Source organism: Arabidopsis lyrata (assembly GCF_000004255.2).
Source record: "Arabidopsis lyrata subsp. lyrata unplaced genomic scaffold ARALYscaffold_8, whole genome shotgun sequence".
NCBI lineage: Eukaryota > Viridiplantae > Streptophyta > Magnoliopsida > Brassicales > Brassicaceae > Arabidopsis > Arabidopsis lyrata.
Window position 1 is genome coordinate 19,093,882 of NW_003302548.1, and position 18,085 is coordinate 19,111,966.

Below are 18,085 nucleotides of genomic sequence, written 5' to 3' on the forward strand. Positions count from 1 at the left end.
ATTAAAGGCACCATGACTTGGTCCTTTTGTGGCAAGTATAACAAAGAACCCAACTTGTGAACCTAAATTGCTTTGAAAGAGAAGTTCTTTTCTCTGTTTCACTTAAAATAAGATAGCACAAAAAAAAAAAAAAAAAAAAAAACTGTCTTTCTCTTTCAATCTTAATTTCTCTGCTCACCATCAAGGCAAGTTTCCTTCTTTTGCTCCTCTAACAATTTCCATTTTTACAAAAACAAATATCTTATTTCCAAAAGTTTCACACATTTAGGTTTTTCTCAATCGTTATATATGGTAACCAAGTCTTATTCCATTCCTCTGTAATTCACACAAATTCCTTGCCAAAATAAGGTTTTTTTTTTTTTTTTTTTTAATGTGATGTGAGAATTTGGGTGAAGAGAAAGATGAAGACTATTAGTGGATTAGGTATTGGTTTGAGTTTAGTGTTTCTTCTACTAGCACTTGTTGCAGAAGTCTATTACCTTCTGAGATGGAAGAAGCACAAGAAGAGAGTCACAAGCCAAGAGAGTGAAGAAGAGAAAGAAGAAGAACAACCAAACGGATACGCTAAAGAACTTATCCAGCTCTTCTGCTTCAAAAAGCCTCAATCTTTGCAGCAAAACAATGGAGGAAGAGAAGGTGAAATCTCAATGAATCAAGATGTGAATCCAGATTTGGAACTTGGGTTGATGAAACACTTGAATGGAGGAGATCTAGGGTTTGAAGCAGAGCTTATGAAGCTTCATAACCAGAGGTTTCTATTCACAATCATGGAAGAGACAAAAGCAGATTTGGAATCTGATGATGGCAGCAAATCAAGATTAGGTTCAAGATCAAGAAGAAGAAGCTTGAGTGATGTTCCTAATGACTGTAATACCCCTGGATTCACTCCATTGGCTTCTCCTACTACACTAAAGTCATCTCCTTTGGAGTCTTATCCACACCATGGATTCAATCCTCTGTTTGAGTCAGACGGTGAGCTTGAGTTTAACAAGTTTTTCAGGTCGTCTTCTTCACCTCCACCAAAGTTTAAGTTCATGAGAGATGCTGAAGAGAAGCTAAGGAAGAGAATGATTGAAGAAGCCAGAAGAAGAGAAGGGTTAGCTTCGGTTGTAACACAAGGTTCGTTTTTGAAGTTCATGAATCCTGCAATGAACAGAGAGAAGAAACAGAGTATTCAAGAATCTGATGAAACGGTGTCGTTTTCTCCTTCTTCTTCATCAGGTACAACAAATCTTAGAACGTTAGTGGTTGTTTAGTTTTAGCATCTCTAGCTCTACTTTTTTAATTTTTAATTTTTGGTTGAAATTTTTTTCAAGAATTTCAATTTTATTTGTGTGAAAATTCTATCTTTCCTTTCTCTCGTTCTTGTTTTTTGGGAATGATTTTCTTCTGTACGTATCAATCTGAAAAATTTGCAGATGCTTGTTTTAATTTCGTCTAAGAATAATTATAAGCTAATAGAATTATATCATTTGTCCTCTAATTAAAAATGCTAATAGAACTATAATTATTTGTTAGTTCTGAAAGTTGGGGTTAATAATTTGCAGATGCTTGTTTTTGTATAAAGCTTTGGGAAAGTAATGTGAAATAACAATGTGTTAGGTTTGAAAGTTGGGGTTAATAATTCAAATCTTTACAGCGCCACAAGTTGAAATTTTTAGCCTCTTTTAAGTTTTTTTAATAAAAAATCTACCAGAATAAAATATAAAAAAGTGTAATGTTCTTCCTGTCAAAAAAAAAAAAAAAAAGAAGTGTAATGTTCTTTGATAATTAGTATAAGTGCTTTAAAGCCCGTAAATTATGGCACAACAAAGCATGAGTAATTTGTTTTTACTTAATTTTTGATGCTTACTATTTTGAGTTTTCTAAATGTAAAAAGAACAAATATCATGGTATGGACTTATAGTATATACAGTTAAACCTCTATAAATTAATAATGTTGGAACCATGATATTTTATTAATTTATAGTGATATTAATTTATCTATAAATTAATATTTATTATTTTATAGGATTAATAAATTTATTAATTTATAGAAAGTTTTGTTTTCATTGTTGAATTTTTTTAAAAAAATATGAAGAAAACAATGTGATCGAAAGAAAAATTAATGTTTTGGATTTTATAAATTTTATAGTTTTAGACTTAAACATTTAATATTTTGAAGAGAAAACAATTTTTTTTTACAATGAATAACAAAGATTATAAAGTTTACATATATAAACGATATACATAAATTAAAATTTATAAACAATGACATCTATAGTTGTATTTGAAAAACCTATACGATTATTAAAACAAAATGATGCATATTCTAAAATTTGAAAACTTAAAGTAAATTTTGGCTATTTTTATGAAAACCCTAATATATATATATGTAAAAATTTACATGATTATTAGTTTAGGATATTATTGGGACCATATTTTTATAAAGGGATTTCAAAAAAATTATTATCTTATTATCTTATCGAATTTAGTTAATTTTTACATTGGCCCGATTCAGGACCGGCAAAATTTATTAATTTATCGTGTTTATTAATTTATCGAGTATTAATTTATAGAGGTTCTAGTGTATATCTAGACTACATTTGAATAAAAACTTGTAAGAGAAAAATACTTTTTGTGTTGTCTGAACTAGAAAAAATTCAAGGCATCACGCGATGTATCGCCGAAAGGTTTGTGTTCATTTCACTTACCTTTTCCACAGTTTCCTTTTATATATAATGAAATATACCTACTCACACCTATGTGTATTTTGTTTGGTTCCTTCCAAGCAACCCAAAAATGCAAGATAAATTTGTTCAACTATCTACGGTTTGGTTTCTGCAGAAAAGTCAAAATTAAATTAAAAAAGCAAGTTTTATTAACAAAATTAAAGTTGTAAAAGTTTCTAATTGAAGTACATCTCTATGACTCTATCTAGCAGAAAAAGGTACCAAAAATCTTTTTCTATGAAGTCTTATTGGACCACTGACCGTAAAACTTTATTAGTGGTGAGTTAGCGACATTTTTGTCGTCAGAAACTCTATTTATTATTAATCACTATGAATAATCGGATGTTAAAGTCACAACTGAAAAGGTACCGAAAATCCTAATCTATTTAGTATTCATACTTTTAACCAGAAATGATCATTACATACTTTTTTTAGGTGTTTCAAATATCGACTGAAAACTATATTTGAATATATATTTTTTGGGATTCTTAAGTGGTTATAATAATATTTAAATTTTTTGTTTTTGAATACAATAACTAGAATTTGTCAATCAGTGATAATTACAAATGGACTTTTCTGGATCATGGTTGTACTGGTTCGATCATCGAGTCAGAGTTTAAAACCACTATTATTTTTGTTGTTGTTTATATCTTAATTACAAAAGAATTTGAATTAGACAGTGTAGCAGAAAAAAAAAAAAAAAAAACACTATAAATATAAACACCCTGTAATGGCCTGTATGAAACAAAAACTATCCGTATACGTACATTACGCATCTCCATACGTATAAATGTACGTATTAGATGACACATGTGAACATGGCGGCACGTGAAAGAACCAAACTCAAAGAGACAGAAAAGGGAAGGAAGGGGTCCTAGAAACACACGTCCACCTCGTAGGCCCCACCTTAAAACGTATTCGTAATTAACTATGATTTGTTTGTTAATCCTTTGTATAATCATGATTTTTTTGATAACATTATGGGACTGCATGTACTCGACCAGAAGGAAAAATCATTATAACAGATATGTATCGTCTGTTATAACGTCTTCTAATGATCTGTCATAATCAGTAGTTTTACATGAACAAAACAATTTAAATACAAAGATGCCAAAAAATTTCAAGAATCAAAATTTCAAATATACATCATATACGTATCCAAAACCTTTGATGTCAGTGACCAAGCCCTGATCTCCACCGTTGACACTTAGAGACAAAATATTCAAATTACTAAGACTATCCACATTGCAGTAGTTAGTGAAACTCGAATATTTAGATATGTATTATTTTAGACATTGTTTAGATGACCAATAGTTGGGACAAACAAAAAATATGACCAGTTGAACTTCCATTAGTAGTTAATTTATAGTTAATTACATTAATACTAGTGGTGGGTGCTATGTATGAAGATTGAAGAGACAACCTAACTAAACAATTGTAATTTTGTGCTTATAGATTCAGTTGGAATAACTTATCTGGCCATTGTGTGAAAGACTTGATCCAAAGATAAACATTATATATCTTCTATGTGGCTTTCCAATTCTGTACATCTTTCGTTTCTTGTTGAAGTCGTCTTTTCTTAATTAACTTAGTTTAGAAAGAAAAACTTATTGTGTTACGATTTTTGGAAAGGAGCAGAGAGACATCACATCAGTAGCTTAGTTTTACATCTGTCCTTTAAGGTTGGTTTGCTTGCTCAGCGGTAGGTTTGAAAACTTTCATAAGGTGATTTAGGTTTCTTTAAGCGACATCATTTTGTGTCTTTACGAATTTAGAACAGATAGGCCCATTAAAGGAAACTAAATGGGTTTAGGAATAACAAACGAAAACAAAAAGACTTGAAAGAAAAGAATGATTTAACGGAGTAGTACTTTTCAATCATGAGATGTTCTCTTCTTCTTTTTTTTGGCACACGTGTTTTTTTCGTCAGTCATAAACTAGAAAATCTATTTAGATTTACAACCTTATAAAATGCATATTTATTGATATAAGAAAGTAGATTAAAAGCCTGCAGAAAAAAAATAATTTTTGTGTTGTTGATCTTTGATTTGGGAAAATTATTAATTGTAATTTTGTTTTCATCGTGTAAAAGATCAGCAACATATTAAAACATAAATTAATTCGAATTAAGGGACAGAGGATTCAAGAACCACACCAACAAAATAGAAAATGCTCCAAAAATAGTAAGGATTAGCTATATATAACACACGTACGTTACTTAGAGTTAAGTGCTAATTTACTCGACAAATTTGAAGAGAAACCAAAACAAAGCAAACAAAAAGAAATTTTTTCAGAATTTGATTCTCCAAACTGATCCTTTAATTAATTTCCTGTTCGCCATCACCAAATAAACATTCGGAGACTAATGAGAAACCACTAAACCATCACGTGCTAAAAAGAGAATAAGTAAACTACAACATTCAACATCGAGAACTTAAATTGAAAGAGAACTCAACGTACAACCCAAAGAAACTTCTGATCTTTTTCTCTTCGCTTGGAATTTGTAAACTTGAAAAATTAGGAAAACTTGCACTTTTTAATAACGGCAACATTGAAGCATCTTCAGGTTAAACTTATTAGATATATATACATACCAAACTACTTTTTTGTATGTAAAATTTGAAGCATTCGATCATGGTTACAATTCAAACAAGAAAAATCTTATAATTTTTTTTTTTAAATATGCATACAATTAGGATCTTCATATTTTTAAAATCAATATATTAAATATATGTTTTCAATAAGAAAATAACATTCTACTAGTAGTTTCATACAGCTCTGAATACATAGATGCATAAATAACTTAGAGGTAATATCTTTGTATATATCAAGTGCGACCCCTGTTCTAAAAATCCCCGCCTAGCCTCGATTACTCCCCGCTTAATCGCTAGGCCCACCCTATCCGCCTCGATTAATGACTAATCCCCTAAAAAATCAGTAACCCGATTATTCTCCGCCTAATCCGATTACTTCCCGCCTAATCCGATTATTTTCCACCTTATCTTATATACCCCGATTATTTTTTAGATTGCAAGTATAAAAAAACCTTTTATTTTTGTTATTCAATCATTTGAATGGGGAGTTTGTGATGTTTTACAATAATTTGTGTTCAAATTTTAATAAAAATCATAAATTTGTAATAAAAATCATAAATTATTATAATATTGGATTAATATATTTTAAAAATATTAAAATAACCCTAAAACTAATCCCCGATTAATTCCCGATTTTAATCCGATTTTCCGATTAATCGCTAGGCCCATGCCGAGCGCCCGACTAGCGCCTAGCGATTTTTCAAACAAGGAGTGCGACTAAAGTAATTATAATATTACTCTGATTTGGAAAAAAGTGATATTAATATATAATATAATATGATTTACCTCGAGAGAGGAATATTTTGGTAAGAATAGGATGTGTGGGGATGATCAACACGAACGCATGTTTGCTTTTGTGGGGGGACAAAAGTCAAATACACTTAAAAATTTCAAGATTCAATCTTAAAGTTCCCTAACCCCCAAGACATTCAAAAAGTCAACTTATTGTTGATTGAGATAGATTAACCATATCCTTGCTTGGTTTTATGGACATTTAGCTTAGGATCCTCCAATTATTAAAAAAGAAAAGAAAAAAACAGAAGTAGATAACGTAAACAGACAAACGTAGATCTTGGATAGTAGCTGGAAGACAAACTTAGATAAATTGATATGATTTTAGATAAACTTACAAACATTAATGTAAACGAAAAATTGAATCCTAAATACTAACGTCAAAAATTTATGCACCATTATCCAAATCGAATACTGCAAACGATGTAATACATGCATTGTTAAATGGCCTACCATGAATTTATATGCGTATAGAACATGGATCAAGATCTAACTCTCTCAATATTCTTACAAGAAAGAAATATTCTTACCGAAATTTTGTCAAAAAGAAACGGAGTTCAATTTCAGATTAGTTTGATAAAAACACCAATCTTTTGTTATCTAAACTTTGGATTTTATATAATCACATCAATATCACACCAAACCCTAAACTTTTGTTTTCCTTTTTGATATAAACAGTCTATTTATATAGCGTATAAACTATATAAATAACGCAAAACAGAAAAAGTGAAAAAAAGAGAGACAAATCAAGCCATGGATAGATAGATATATATATATATATATATATATATATATATATATATATATATGTGTATATATAGACTATCGATTAAGATCTAGCTTTCTTGATCTTTTTACTAAAATCTTGAAGAACAGACGGAGGAAACATGGATTCGACCTCTCTGGCTACATCTAAAAAAACCACCGATCTCTTTACCCACATGGCTCTCCGTTTCATCGCCGGAATAGCTTTTGGCTTTCTCGGCGGTCGAGGAGGACAATAACACACACTGTTCGAGTTTCTCGGCGTCTCTGTGATCTTTACACGAGAATTTCCATCCTCACATTCCCATTTTCGTTTTCCTCTCGATCCATCTTGGAGCTTTTCTAGTTCTTCATCTTGTTGTTGGTGCTGGTGGTTTTGTTGTCTTTTAGATTGATTTTCTTGATGATGCGGAGATAATGATGAATCAGAGTCCGGTTTTGATGGAACTAGGAGACTCTCGGGTTGTTGCATGGCTTCGATATCTTTGTCATCAGAGAATAAATGAAAAATCTTATTATTTGACATCTTATCACATACAGGGAGAGAAGCAGGAAAAGCGAGAGTAATACCAAAAGAAAAAATAATGACTATGATATCAGAAACAACAAGAAGATCTCGATATATATTAAGGTATACGTGTATGCATATGTGTGCTTGTTTATATTATTGTATTTGTATATATATATATATATATATATATATGATGCAAATAAGGAGCAAAGAAATTGAAATTGAGATCTTTGTGTGAGTGTATCTTTGATATTTGTGAGTGTGTGCGCTTGGTATATAACGAAGAGCGACGACACCTCCACATCGACAAGGGAGCGAGAGGCATGCAGACAGTAAAATGAGAAGAACTTCTAATTTATAAATTTCTAAGAGATGAAAAAAAAAAAAAAAAAAATCGCTTCGCCACCCACTCACTTAGTCACCCACTCACTTAGTCACATTATTGTGTCTATAATAATACTATAACCAGTATAGATAGTTTTGGACTCATTGTCTCAACGAAAAATGTAGGAGTTTAACATGTTAATAGCCATAATTCTATAAGATAATAAATATTTTATAAAGAATATGTAAATATATCATTGGATGAATTATAAGATCAATTTTTAAAGCTGTGACTGATAATATATGGTAGAGTAAAATTTACGAGCCTATAATGGATTAAGAAGGTTTGAATACTTTGTTTTATAAAACTATGTGGGTCCTGAAACAGAGAAATTAAAATGGAAACCCACTTTGTGCGAGGGATCCAATGCATAAACAATTAAACACATATGAATATCATTCTGCATTTATGCATTTACATACAAACCAGAAGCATATGACTAATTATATATATTTTTATATCATTTTCTCTTATCTCTTTATGTAGTAACTGTCTATAAAACTTTAGCCATAAAGAAATCAGTCTTTCTCCATATTGAGAGTCAGATTCATGTCTTTTCACTATTTTCTTTTGTGTTAAAAGATCATCTTTTCACTTCTTATCGTTCTTATAAATAAAATAAGTGTATCAGATCACCAGATTCAATTTAGTCTAGAGATTCAAACTATCAGTATATAAAGTAGCGAATATTCAAAATTAATATTTTTAAAATAATTCAATTTAGTCTTCCTTTTTTTTAATCACCAGATTCAATTTAGACTATAACAATTTTTAGGAACTAATAATCATTTAAAATTCAAATATTTTTTTTATATATATTACCAGTTTGTTAATTGCATTTGAGGTGGACTAATCGAGATAAATTATCTTTTTGAAAAAAAACAATGCATGTCACATTATATCAACTGCAAGAAACCTACCTGATACAGTCCCTCGTTTATGTGGCTGAGTTAACCAAATATTTAGACAATAACCTAATAATGTCATAAAATACCTAATGACAACATTTGAATATAACAAAATACTCCATCTGTTTCACAAAGAATGTCATTTTAGAGTTTTGCACACAGATTAAGAAAACATTAAATTTTTTATTTTTTCTAAACAAAAACATCATTAACTATATACCTAAACATAATCTGCACAATAGTAAAACAATCTGCAGAATACTAATAGTCATAAAACATAAAAAATCATTAAATTTTACATTGAAAACCTAAAACGACACTCTTTGTGAAACAAAAATAAAACCTTAAAACGACACTCTTTATGAAACGGAGGGAGTAGTAATTAACCGTGATAATTAATTACCGTGTACTTGGATATAAATGGGAATTTGTCATATATATTGATAAAACCTAATAGTATTTGAACAGAATAATAGCCTTGTTATAGTTTGGTTTAGTTTTTCATAATAAAGGTGATCATGTGACTCATATACTTTACTTTAGATTCGTCAAAATCAAGTCACGTGATTAATTAAGATCTACTGCTTCTTCTATGGAATCTATTACCTTTTAAGCTTTATATCCGATTTTTCCATCGTTGATCTTTTATTCTTATTAATTATCTTAGCTTTCATCTGATCCTGATCATGTTACTCTTTGTAAATTATAAACATTAATTAACCTTTTATCAAAAACGAAAAATTTATATTTATTCATGTTTACACATTCACACTCAAAATACATTTGATAATCATCATAGATAAAAATTATTACCTAATACAATGTAAAAACATACAGAAAGCGCGTTGCATTTGCCGTAGTCTAAGGCTTCTAGTAAAAAAGTCGTAAGACTGATTCCTAGGATTCCTTCATTGACACTGATCATATGGTTTCGAAGAGGTTGTAGATTTGGTACGTGTTTTTCTTTCTTTGTCATTTACTCCCTTTTCATAATATTGTAGTTTTAACCACTCCCCATCTACATATATGTCCGGACCGGAATTTTTATAGAGATACATAAAAAATAGTAATCCAAATGCTATTATATTAAATGGGTACCAAAGAGGAACGGTTTTGAGTTTTATAAATTTTGAATGCTCTGTATTTGTGTCGGAAATTCCTGCACAAATATCATAAAACTCTTAATTTGTGAAATTTTATGGGCCAAAACAAAGATTGTATACAATACAACCATACAATATATATATTGCTCATCCCAATATCAATATGGTACGTTGAAATCACTGAACCAATCACTACATTTTTCCAACAACTTAATTGTCCTTACATTGATAATTTTGTGTATAAAAAAATTCAATACTAGTATCATTAACAAAAAAAATCAATAATATCCAACGAAAAATTGTAACGAAATGTGGACAACAAAACTTATTGGAATTTTCTTTCTTTTGTAGCTAGAATTTATGGAAACATTGTGGTCATAAGAAAAAGAAAAATAAAAATATATGGAAATAATAATTAATTCGGAACATGTCATATATGTCTCCATGCTGGGGTATGCGGGGTCCATTTGAGATTGCTTGGGTTTCACCGCATCCTAAGTTTCTTATTCTTAAGATTTGTTCCTGCATTTTTCATTTTAGTTTAATACTAAATCCAACCCCATGATGATTTATGCTAACAAAAAAAAAATCATAGACAAAATACGTACATTTAAACTAGAGGGATAATAAAAAGAGAATATACTGCTATTTTGTAAGCAATCGTATTATTTTTTTCTTTTTTGGGACAAAAGTAAGCAATCGTATAATAATACGAAAAAACAGAAGAAACACACTCTCATACCAAATAATTACATCTCATGCTCATGCTTAATTATGTTGCTTCCCCACATTTCCATCATCATTACACCATTTTCTCAATCTCCGCCCAACTTTTTCAGCAAATAACCCACGTCTCCCCTTAAATTACTACTAGTGTTATTCTGTTAGACTGTTATACATTTTTAATAATCTTACTTTTTTCTCTATGTTGAATTTTTAAGTCTCTAGGATTGGGTATAAGATATTTCAGGCTTTCATTAATTCATTAATAGACATAACAATCGACATATTTCTTTTGGAGTGGGGCTAAAGGGTTCAGAGGCACTCAAGATAAAAACGAAGAATTAATGGTTGAAAATAACATCAAAATAAGTTCCTTATCCTAATATATTACTAGTAAATATAATAAAGATGTTATAATTGTATATAAATCTACACATAAAAACGGTCATTTTGATACATTTATATACAATTATCCGAAGTCCAATTTCAGTAACAAACTACAACAAATCAGATTTTAACATAATAAGACCTCGACCCATGAATGTGGTTGATTATTAAAATGTTACACTTATTATATATATATATATATATATATCATATCTCTAAAATCAATCTCTGACTCAACGACCCATATTTCAAAAGCCCAAATATTCAATAACGATTCTTCCGGCGAACCATGTGGTTTTGGTCATGTTGAGCTTTCACGTACCTAAAAATAGGTGGACACATGTCGTCACCCTCTTAGATATAGGATTTAGCAGAGACTAACGGCCACGATTTGTTTAGAGTCAAGCGATATAAAGCAAAGCTCCTTTCATTTTTTCAGAAATTTTGAACCCATTAATTCAAGGCGGGGCGTTTCAGGATCCGATTTCAAGTTTTGTTCTTCGTTAAAATTCACCAGGTGATTACCAAGATACCATTGTTTGCTGGTAACGATTTCGATTTGTTCTAATGGAAAATGACAAGAAAAATGGATTTTAGAATAATCTACTTGAATAAGTATATAATGCCATTTTCATTTAAAAATGGCTTGTTAAATAAATATTCTTGGAAATCGTTACATTATTTGCATATTACAATTGTTTTGTTACCAGTCTTGATTCATATTCAGATAGAGACTGAAGAATGGCTGACGGTGAAGACATTCAACCGCTAGTTTGTGACAATGGAACGGGAATGGTTAAGGTAATTTTTTTTTTTTTTTGAATGGTTAAGGCAAAATTTCTCTTTAAGACTCTAATTGCTATGTCACATATATAAGGATATGCCATGTACTACTCAAAAATATATAAACTGAAATCTCTCTCGTGCTTAGGCTGGATTCGCGGGTGACGATGCGCCAAGAGCGGTTTTTCCAAGCATTGTAGGCCGTCCTCGCCACACGGGTGTGATGGTTGGGATGGGACAAAAGGATGCTTATGTTGGAGACGAGGCTCAATCAAAACGTGGTATTTTGACTCTCAAATACCCAATTGAGCATGGAATTGTTAATAATTGGGACGACATGGAGAAGATTTGGCATCACACTTTCTACAATGAGCTTCGTGTTGCCCCTGAAGAACATCCGGTTCTCTTAACCGAAGCTCCTCTCAATCCGAAAGCTAACCGTGAGAAGATGACTCAAATCATGTTTGAGACATTTAACACTCCTGCTATGTATGTTGCCATTCAAGCTGTTCTCTCACTCTATGCCAGTGGCCGTACAACTGGTCAGTAACACACATCTTTTTTCCAAACATTTTCGCGTTACTCTTTAGGTTTGTGTCGTTGAACTAGCCACTGACTGATCCTAGTCCCTAGCTAGCATTTGGTTCTTCATTTTCGGTTTTTTTTTTTTTTTGGATTTTGGGAAGAGGAGTTAGTCCAATCTAGAACCAAAATTTTTATGGTCGATTTTAATTAATATTAACTAATTTAAGGATAATTTGGTTATACTTTTATGGACAACCCTAATTGGTTCTTTTGCAAATTGTTGATTAGGTATTGTTTTGGACTCTGGAGATGGTGTGAGCCACACGGTACCAATCTACGAGGGTTACGCTCTTCCACACGCGATCCTACGTCTTGACCTAGCGGGTCGTGACCTCACAGACCACCTCATGAAAATCCTGACAGAACGTGGCTACTCCTTCACCACAACTGCTGAGCGTGAAATTGTAAGAGACATGAAAGAGAAGCTCTCTTATATTGCTCTAGACTACGAGCAAGAGCTAGAGACTTCCAAAACAAGCTCGTCCGTTGAGAAAAGCTTCGAGCTTCCTGACGGACAAGTGATAACCATTGGAGCAGAGCGGTTTCGGTGTCCGGAAGTTCTGTTTCAGCCGTCAATGATCGGAATGGAAAATCCGGGAATCCATGAAACCACATATAACTCTATCATGAAATGTGATGTGGATATTAGGAAAGATTTGTATGGTAACATTGTGCTAAGTGGTGGAACCACAATGTTTGGAGGGATTGGTGATAGAATGAGCAAAGAAATTACGGCTTTGGCTCCAAGTAGTATGAAGATTAAGGTCGTGGCTCCACCGGAGAGGAAGTACAGTGTTTGGATCGGTGGCTCTATATTAGCTTCACTCAGCACTTTCCAGCAGGTAAACACATTTTTTATTTGATCTAAATTCAACAATTTTTTTTTGAAACACGATCTTAATAGAACATTTATAAGTCTGTCTTGATATAAGTATTGTTATGTGTTTGAAAATTTGACAGATGTGGATTGCGAAAGCAGAGTACGATGAATCTGGACCCTCAATTGTGCATAGGAAATGCTTCTAATCACAGTTCCTAAAATCACCAAAGGAAGACAGAAGTAAAAGTAAAAGACAAACAGTAAAAAAAAAAACTGAGTATTTTTTTTACAGCTTACATTTTTCCATCATATTTTCTAATGTCTCCATTTTTTTTTTTTTTTTTTTAATAGTCTCTCTATGTTAATTTTTCCAACTAAGCATACTTTTCTTTGAAGAATGTCCACTCCCACAATGTACTATAAGCGATAAAACTTAATTATAATATTTTCTTCTATTAACTTAATTTATTTGTTACTAAAGAACATTGGAAATAAAGAAAGGTATGTGCTTTTTTGTTTATTATGGTTGATAAACAACATTTTTGTCGCAAATATGAGCTACACGTCTTCGGGTTCAAATGGAATGTCATCGAGCACATTGTCACGGTGTTCCGACGAGATGGTAAACAATTGTGACTTATACTTCAAAGACAAAAAAAAGAAAAACAAAATCCAAAATCCTTATCAAACACAAAACAAGCTCCATAATGTTGGTGTAGTACAAACCAGGGGCGGATCTACATTAGTTTACATGGGGGCAGTTGCCACCCCTAATTTTTTAAAATCTTTTGAGAATTTTAAGGAATTAAATTTATTGCCCCCAAAAAAAAATCTCTCTTGCCCCCGTTAAATTTGTGTTTTCCAAAAATCTCTCTTCACGTTACATAAAAAAGTGGTAAATGAATATTGCATATCTCTTATCCCCTATAATTTAGCTAAATAGTAAATTTCTTACAAATTTAAATCCAAATATGACAACGTAATCCAAATGCATAGACCATACCATTTATTCCCTTTGAATCAACTAATAAATTAATGTTTGAAATTTTGGTCTCTTCCCAATAGCTTTAGGGGGGTGTATTGGAACAATGATTTTGGAAATTTTTGGTTTTTTGTTAAAATCACTTGTTATTCAATCAATGATTTAAAATTTTCTTCTCAAATTCCATGTTATTGAAACCGGAATTTATGTAAAATCATTCCAAATCATTTCAAATCTCATGTTATTCAATCATGAATTTCTAAAACCCATATCAAATCCACTGTTATTCAAACTTAACAAAACTTTTTTAAAAAAATATTGAAAACTGATTTGGTGAGACTTTGGATACCTTTTTAGTGTAAAAATAAGAATTAAACAATCACACCTCTAGAGGTGGTATTTGATTAAAAATAAAAAAGTAAAAAAAAACATGTGGCTAACGAAACTAAACTTGTGAAACAATCTCCTCTCTTCATCCTCGTCTTCATCTTTGTCTTCATCTCCATCGATCTCGATCCCTTGAACAAAAATAACATAAGAGATCCTAAAATCAAAGTCCCCATTTGCCTTGAAATATGTACAAGGACTAAAGTCAAAAGAGAGTCTCTTCTTTGGTAGTGGTGGTGACTCACTTCTCGTCCTCACAAGTCTCGAGCAGCTTCAATCTAATTCTCAAAGAGCACAAACGGAGATTTAAATTGATGAATAAAACTATTCGACGATTAGAAGTCAAATTGTTGCGAGGTCGGTTTTGATCTTCAGTATGTTTGTTTCTTTGCTAATATCATAATAGAACTTTATTTGCGAAATTGATAAATTTCAGATAGAATTTTGAGTTAGTTTATGTGTCGTCAAGCATGGAGGTGAATCTCGTTTTGCTGCTGTGTATAGCTTTGATTTGTCGCTGATAACACTAGATTTTTGAAACTAGGTTGATGGAGTGACATAAGTTTTTGTTTTGAGCTTGATCACGAATTCCACCACCGTCAAACATGTTTTCGAAATTCAAACGGCATGTTTAAGAAGTTACCACAAACCAGAGAAAATTATCAAGGCAAGTTTTCTTGTTGTTATAGCTTGGCTAGTTGCACATGTTACTTGTTGATGGTGATTCCAATTACTTTTAAGCCTTTGAATGGTTCATTGATATTGATTATACCGTCTGCAATTTTTTAGGAAATCTCAATTTTTCTATTTTTTGTGCTAAAAATCTCACCAAATCACGTATATATTATCTCTTTAAAAGTTCATCAAATCACAAATTATCTTTCCTTTTTTTAAATGAAAAATAACAATTCCACCAAAAGTATCCTATAAACTCACTTAAATCTCTGCAAATCCAAAATTTCCTAAATTCCACCAAATTCTCCTAAATCTTTAATCGAATACACCCCCCTTAGTGATTTATAGTTATGGTAATTGGTTTCTCTATAATATTTCTATGTATTGTATTCCAAATTTTTGAGTTTTCTATAAAACAATAAACTAAAATATTAATACAAAATCTAGTAAATTTAAACTTTAAATCAAACTAAATATGACAATTCAAAATCTCTTACTTTTTCATAATGTATTGCTCTTTGATTCGTTTAAACTTAAATGATTTTTAATAAAAAATAGAATTAACTTAAAATTTTATTATATAGTATAATGGAATAAATATATCAAAAACAACATGAAAAAAGTATATTAAATATTTTTATTTATTATATATATTTATTTTTACATAAAATATAATCTATTATATAAATATCGTTCGTCCCCTATAAAATTTTTTTCTGGATCCGCCACTGGTACAAACAATTGTGACATATATATATATATATATAAATGGTCTAAACTCATTCAATTTTAGATTACTCGGTTTAATGGATGTGGTCTAATAAGTGTCAAGAAACACAAAACAAAACGTGAAGATTTGACGGTTAGATAAGATTAAATGTTGGTTTTAGGAATAAAAAGTGTTTATGTTGTTGGTAAAGAAAACAAGAAACGAATTGTTGATGGTTAACTAAAATTTTAATTTCTGATTCGATTTCGGTTTAACCGAACCGAATTGCAAAACCCAGAAACAGAAGCAGCGGACGAAGAATCCATTTTCAAAGATATTTTTTTTCTCGATCGTCGCCGTTAAAGTCTGCAATCTCATTGCTCATTGGTGAATCCAATCCCTAATTCGTATGTCAGATTCTGTGTCCGGCGATTTTCCTCCCGATCCACTTCTCGCCTCCGGAGCCTTCATCTCCTCCGCCGGTGACGGAACCCTAGACAGTAGTTCGAAACGGCGACCGATTCAGGGAGGAATCGGAGTTTCTGGTTCGGGAGAGAGCGTACGCATCGGGATGGCTAACGGTACCGATCAGGTGAATCCATCGCCGGATAGTTCGAGTCATCAGGCGGAATCGAAGTCGCGGAAGCGTGCGGCGCCTGGAGATAATTGGTTGCCTCCTGGTTGGAGAGTTGAAGATAAGATTCGAACCTCCGGTGCCACAGCTGGTTCGGTGGATAAGGTAAAGAATCTCAGCTCTATACACTTCTTTCTCTATGATGTTTGAGCTGCGTTGTTGCTTGAAGACTACAAATTGGGGATTCTTTGATTGCTGTTGTTTGTTCTCTTTGGTTTTAGAATTTGGGTTCATCGCTGCTACAATGTTCTTTAGATTAATTCATGGGGCTTTTGAGCGTATGGATTTAGTCAGTGAAGAAAAAATCGTGCCTTTAAACTAGTGACAAGTGTAATGTTGTAGTAAAATGATGTGGTTGGTTCTGCTTAGTTATGCTTAAAGCATTAATGGCTTTGTTTGAGATAATGTTAGGGAAATAGATACACCTAATCATACACTTTATCAGTGTGATTAGTGTTAGTTTGATTTTTCTGGTGGATTTTAAATGGTTTGGTTTGGTATATATTGTGATTGAAGAGATGAAGTTTTGGTGATTTCTTATACTCAGATGCAAATATGTCATGTGTAGATAGATATTGATATGTAGAGTTGTGACATTGTCTTATCTGGTTTTGCAGTACTATTACGAACCAAATACAGGGAGAAAGTTTCGGTCCAGGACCGAGGTACTGTACTACTTGGAACATGGAACCTCTAAAAGAGGAGGCACCAAGAAAGTTGAGAATACTGATTTCCTGTCAGATGTGAGTTTACATTCTTAAAGATTAAACCTTTCACCCTGGTTTCAAACCTGTGATACACATAGAATCTTGTATTTGCAGCATTTTGAAGGCCAGGGAAGCAATAGAGCAAGGAGAAAAGCTAAAGAGCCTCCACCGCCGCCACCACCATTGGACTTTGATTTTAAGAATCCACCAGAGAAGGTAAGCTGGTCTATGGCAAAAGCTGGAGAAGAAGCTTGGATACCTATTATTGGGGACGTCAAGGTTCAAGACTCAGTGAGACGAGATTGGAGCACTGCGTTTACTTTTATCACAAACCGAAACCCAAGTAAACTGTCGTCTTGAAGACAAAGATGACATGGTGGTGATTTTTGGGTTGTTGCATCTGTTGTAAGATAATCAGAGATGTTAGGGTTACTTAATTGGGTGATTCTTGTTTAGTCTTCATTCATCAAATTATGTGTACTATAAATTTTTAATCGTTTTTGGGAAGAATATGATAATGTGATGCAGAACGTGGTCTCCATTCGCCTTTTGATTGATGAAATTGAAGACACTGTCGTAGTAACAAAGCTATTCTTCGTAGACACTTTGATATGGAACTATTTTCTGTTCCAAAGTCATTTACTTTGGGCCTGTTCTTTTGTTGATCGCTGGAATTGAATCAAGCGACAGGAAATTAAAGAAGGGAATGAGGAACGGACAGCAGTTTTTTTACAAAAGTTCAGTCGCTGATTGTACGGAGGAGACGACGTGTTTTGATTTTCTAGTCGCTGAGTTTTTTGGCGACTCCTCCATCATTGCAGCGACACCTCCATTTATTCTTGCGGCATCTCCGTTTCAGTCTTTGTCTGTCGTTTTACTTTATTGGCTATTACAACCATTGTCGTTTCACTCCGGTACGGTAGC

General features: G+C 32.1%; 4 protein-coding genes across 6 annotated transcripts; 3 read left to right on the forward strand and 1 right to left on the reverse strand.

The window, feature by feature from the left end:
• LOC9302402 lies at positions 1 to 1,466 on the forward strand. Its single transcript, XM_021015989.1, has one exon. It carries the CDS (start codon positions 402 to 404, stop codon positions 1,254 to 1,256), a length of 855 nt encoding a protein of 284 aa, XP_020871648.1. The 5' UTR covers positions 1 to 401; the 3' UTR covers positions 1,257 to 1,466.
• A 5,422-nt stretch (positions 1,467 to 6,888) lies between these two features.
• Positions 6,889 to 8,308, reverse strand: LOC9300705 (cyclin-dependent protein kinase inhibitor SMR14). Its single transcript, XM_021012133.1, has one exon. The coding sequence runs from the start codon at positions 7,386 to 7,388 to the stop codon at positions 6,927 to 6,929; it is 462 nt and encodes a 153-aa protein (XP_020867792.1). The 5' UTR covers positions 7,389 to 8,308; the 3' UTR covers positions 6,889 to 6,926.
• A 2,842-nt stretch (positions 8,309 to 11,150) lies between these two features.
• On the forward strand, positions 11,151 to 13,531 carry LOC9302403 (actin-12). Of its 3 annotated transcripts, none has more exons than XM_021016274.1 (5): positions 11,151 to 11,396; positions 11,607 to 11,680; positions 11,811 to 12,204; positions 12,476 to 13,089; positions 13,208 to 13,531. In XM_021016274.1, exons 2-5 carry the CDS (start codon positions 11,621 to 11,623, stop codon positions 13,271 to 13,273), a joined length of 1,134 nt encoding a protein of 377 aa, XP_020871933.1. In that variant the 5' UTR covers positions 11,151 to 11,396; positions 11,607 to 11,620; the 3' UTR covers positions 13,274 to 13,531. The 3 variants fall into 3 exon arrangements, with proteins under 3 accessions (XP_020871933.1, XP_020871934.1, XP_020871935.1); XM_021016275.1 differs by having other exon boundaries at positions 11,590 to 11,680; positions 13,208 to 13,514; XM_021016276.1 differs by having other exon boundaries at positions 11,611 to 11,680; positions 13,208 to 13,514.
• A 2,497-nt stretch (positions 13,532 to 16,028) lies between these two features.
• Positions 16,029 to 17,710, forward strand: LOC9300706 (methyl-CpG-binding domain-containing protein 6). Its single transcript, XM_002864584.2, has 3 exons — positions 16,029 to 16,559; positions 17,072 to 17,197; positions 17,276 to 17,710. Exons 1-3 carry the CDS (start codon positions 16,230 to 16,232, stop codon positions 17,519 to 17,521), a joined length of 702 nt encoding a protein of 233 aa, XP_002864630.1. The 5' UTR covers positions 16,029 to 16,229; the 3' UTR covers positions 17,522 to 17,710.
• The last annotated feature ends 375 nt before the right edge of the window (positions 17,711 to 18,085 follow it).

Excerpts from the sequence above, each read along its gene's own strand:
- LOC9302402 (XM_021015989.1), top strand. The coding sequence starts at position 402 with ATGAAGACTATTAGTGGATTAGGTATTGGTTTGAGTTTAGTGTTTCTT.
- LOC9300705 (XM_021012133.1), bottom strand. The coding sequence starts at position 7,388 with ATGTCAAATAATAAGATTTTTCATTTATTCTCTGATGACAAAGATATC.
- LOC9300706 (XM_002864584.2), top strand. The coding sequence starts at position 16,230 with ATGTCAGATTCTGTGTCCGGCGATTTTCCTCCCGATCCACTTCTCGCC. Across the intron at positions 16,560-17,071 it reads CAGCTGGTTCGGTGGATAAG|TACTATTACGAACCAAATAC; the intron begins GTAAAGAATCTC and ends CTGGTTTTGCAG. Across the intron at positions 17,198-17,275 it reads ATACTGATTTCCTGTCAGAT|CATTTTGAAGGCCAGGGAAG; the intron begins GTGAGTTTACAT and ends TTGTATTTGCAG.
- LOC9302403 (XM_021016274.1), top strand. The coding sequence starts at position 11,621 with ATGGCTGACGGTGAAGACATTCAACCGCTAGTTTGTGACAATGGAACG. Across the intron at positions 12,205-12,475 it reads TGCCAGTGGCCGTACAACTG|GTATTGTTTTGGACTCTGGA; the intron begins GTCAGTAACACA and ends ATTGTTGATTAG. Across the intron at positions 13,090-13,207 it reads CACTCAGCACTTTCCAGCAG|ATGTGGATTGCGAAAGCAGA; the intron begins GTAAACACATTT and ends AAAATTTGACAG.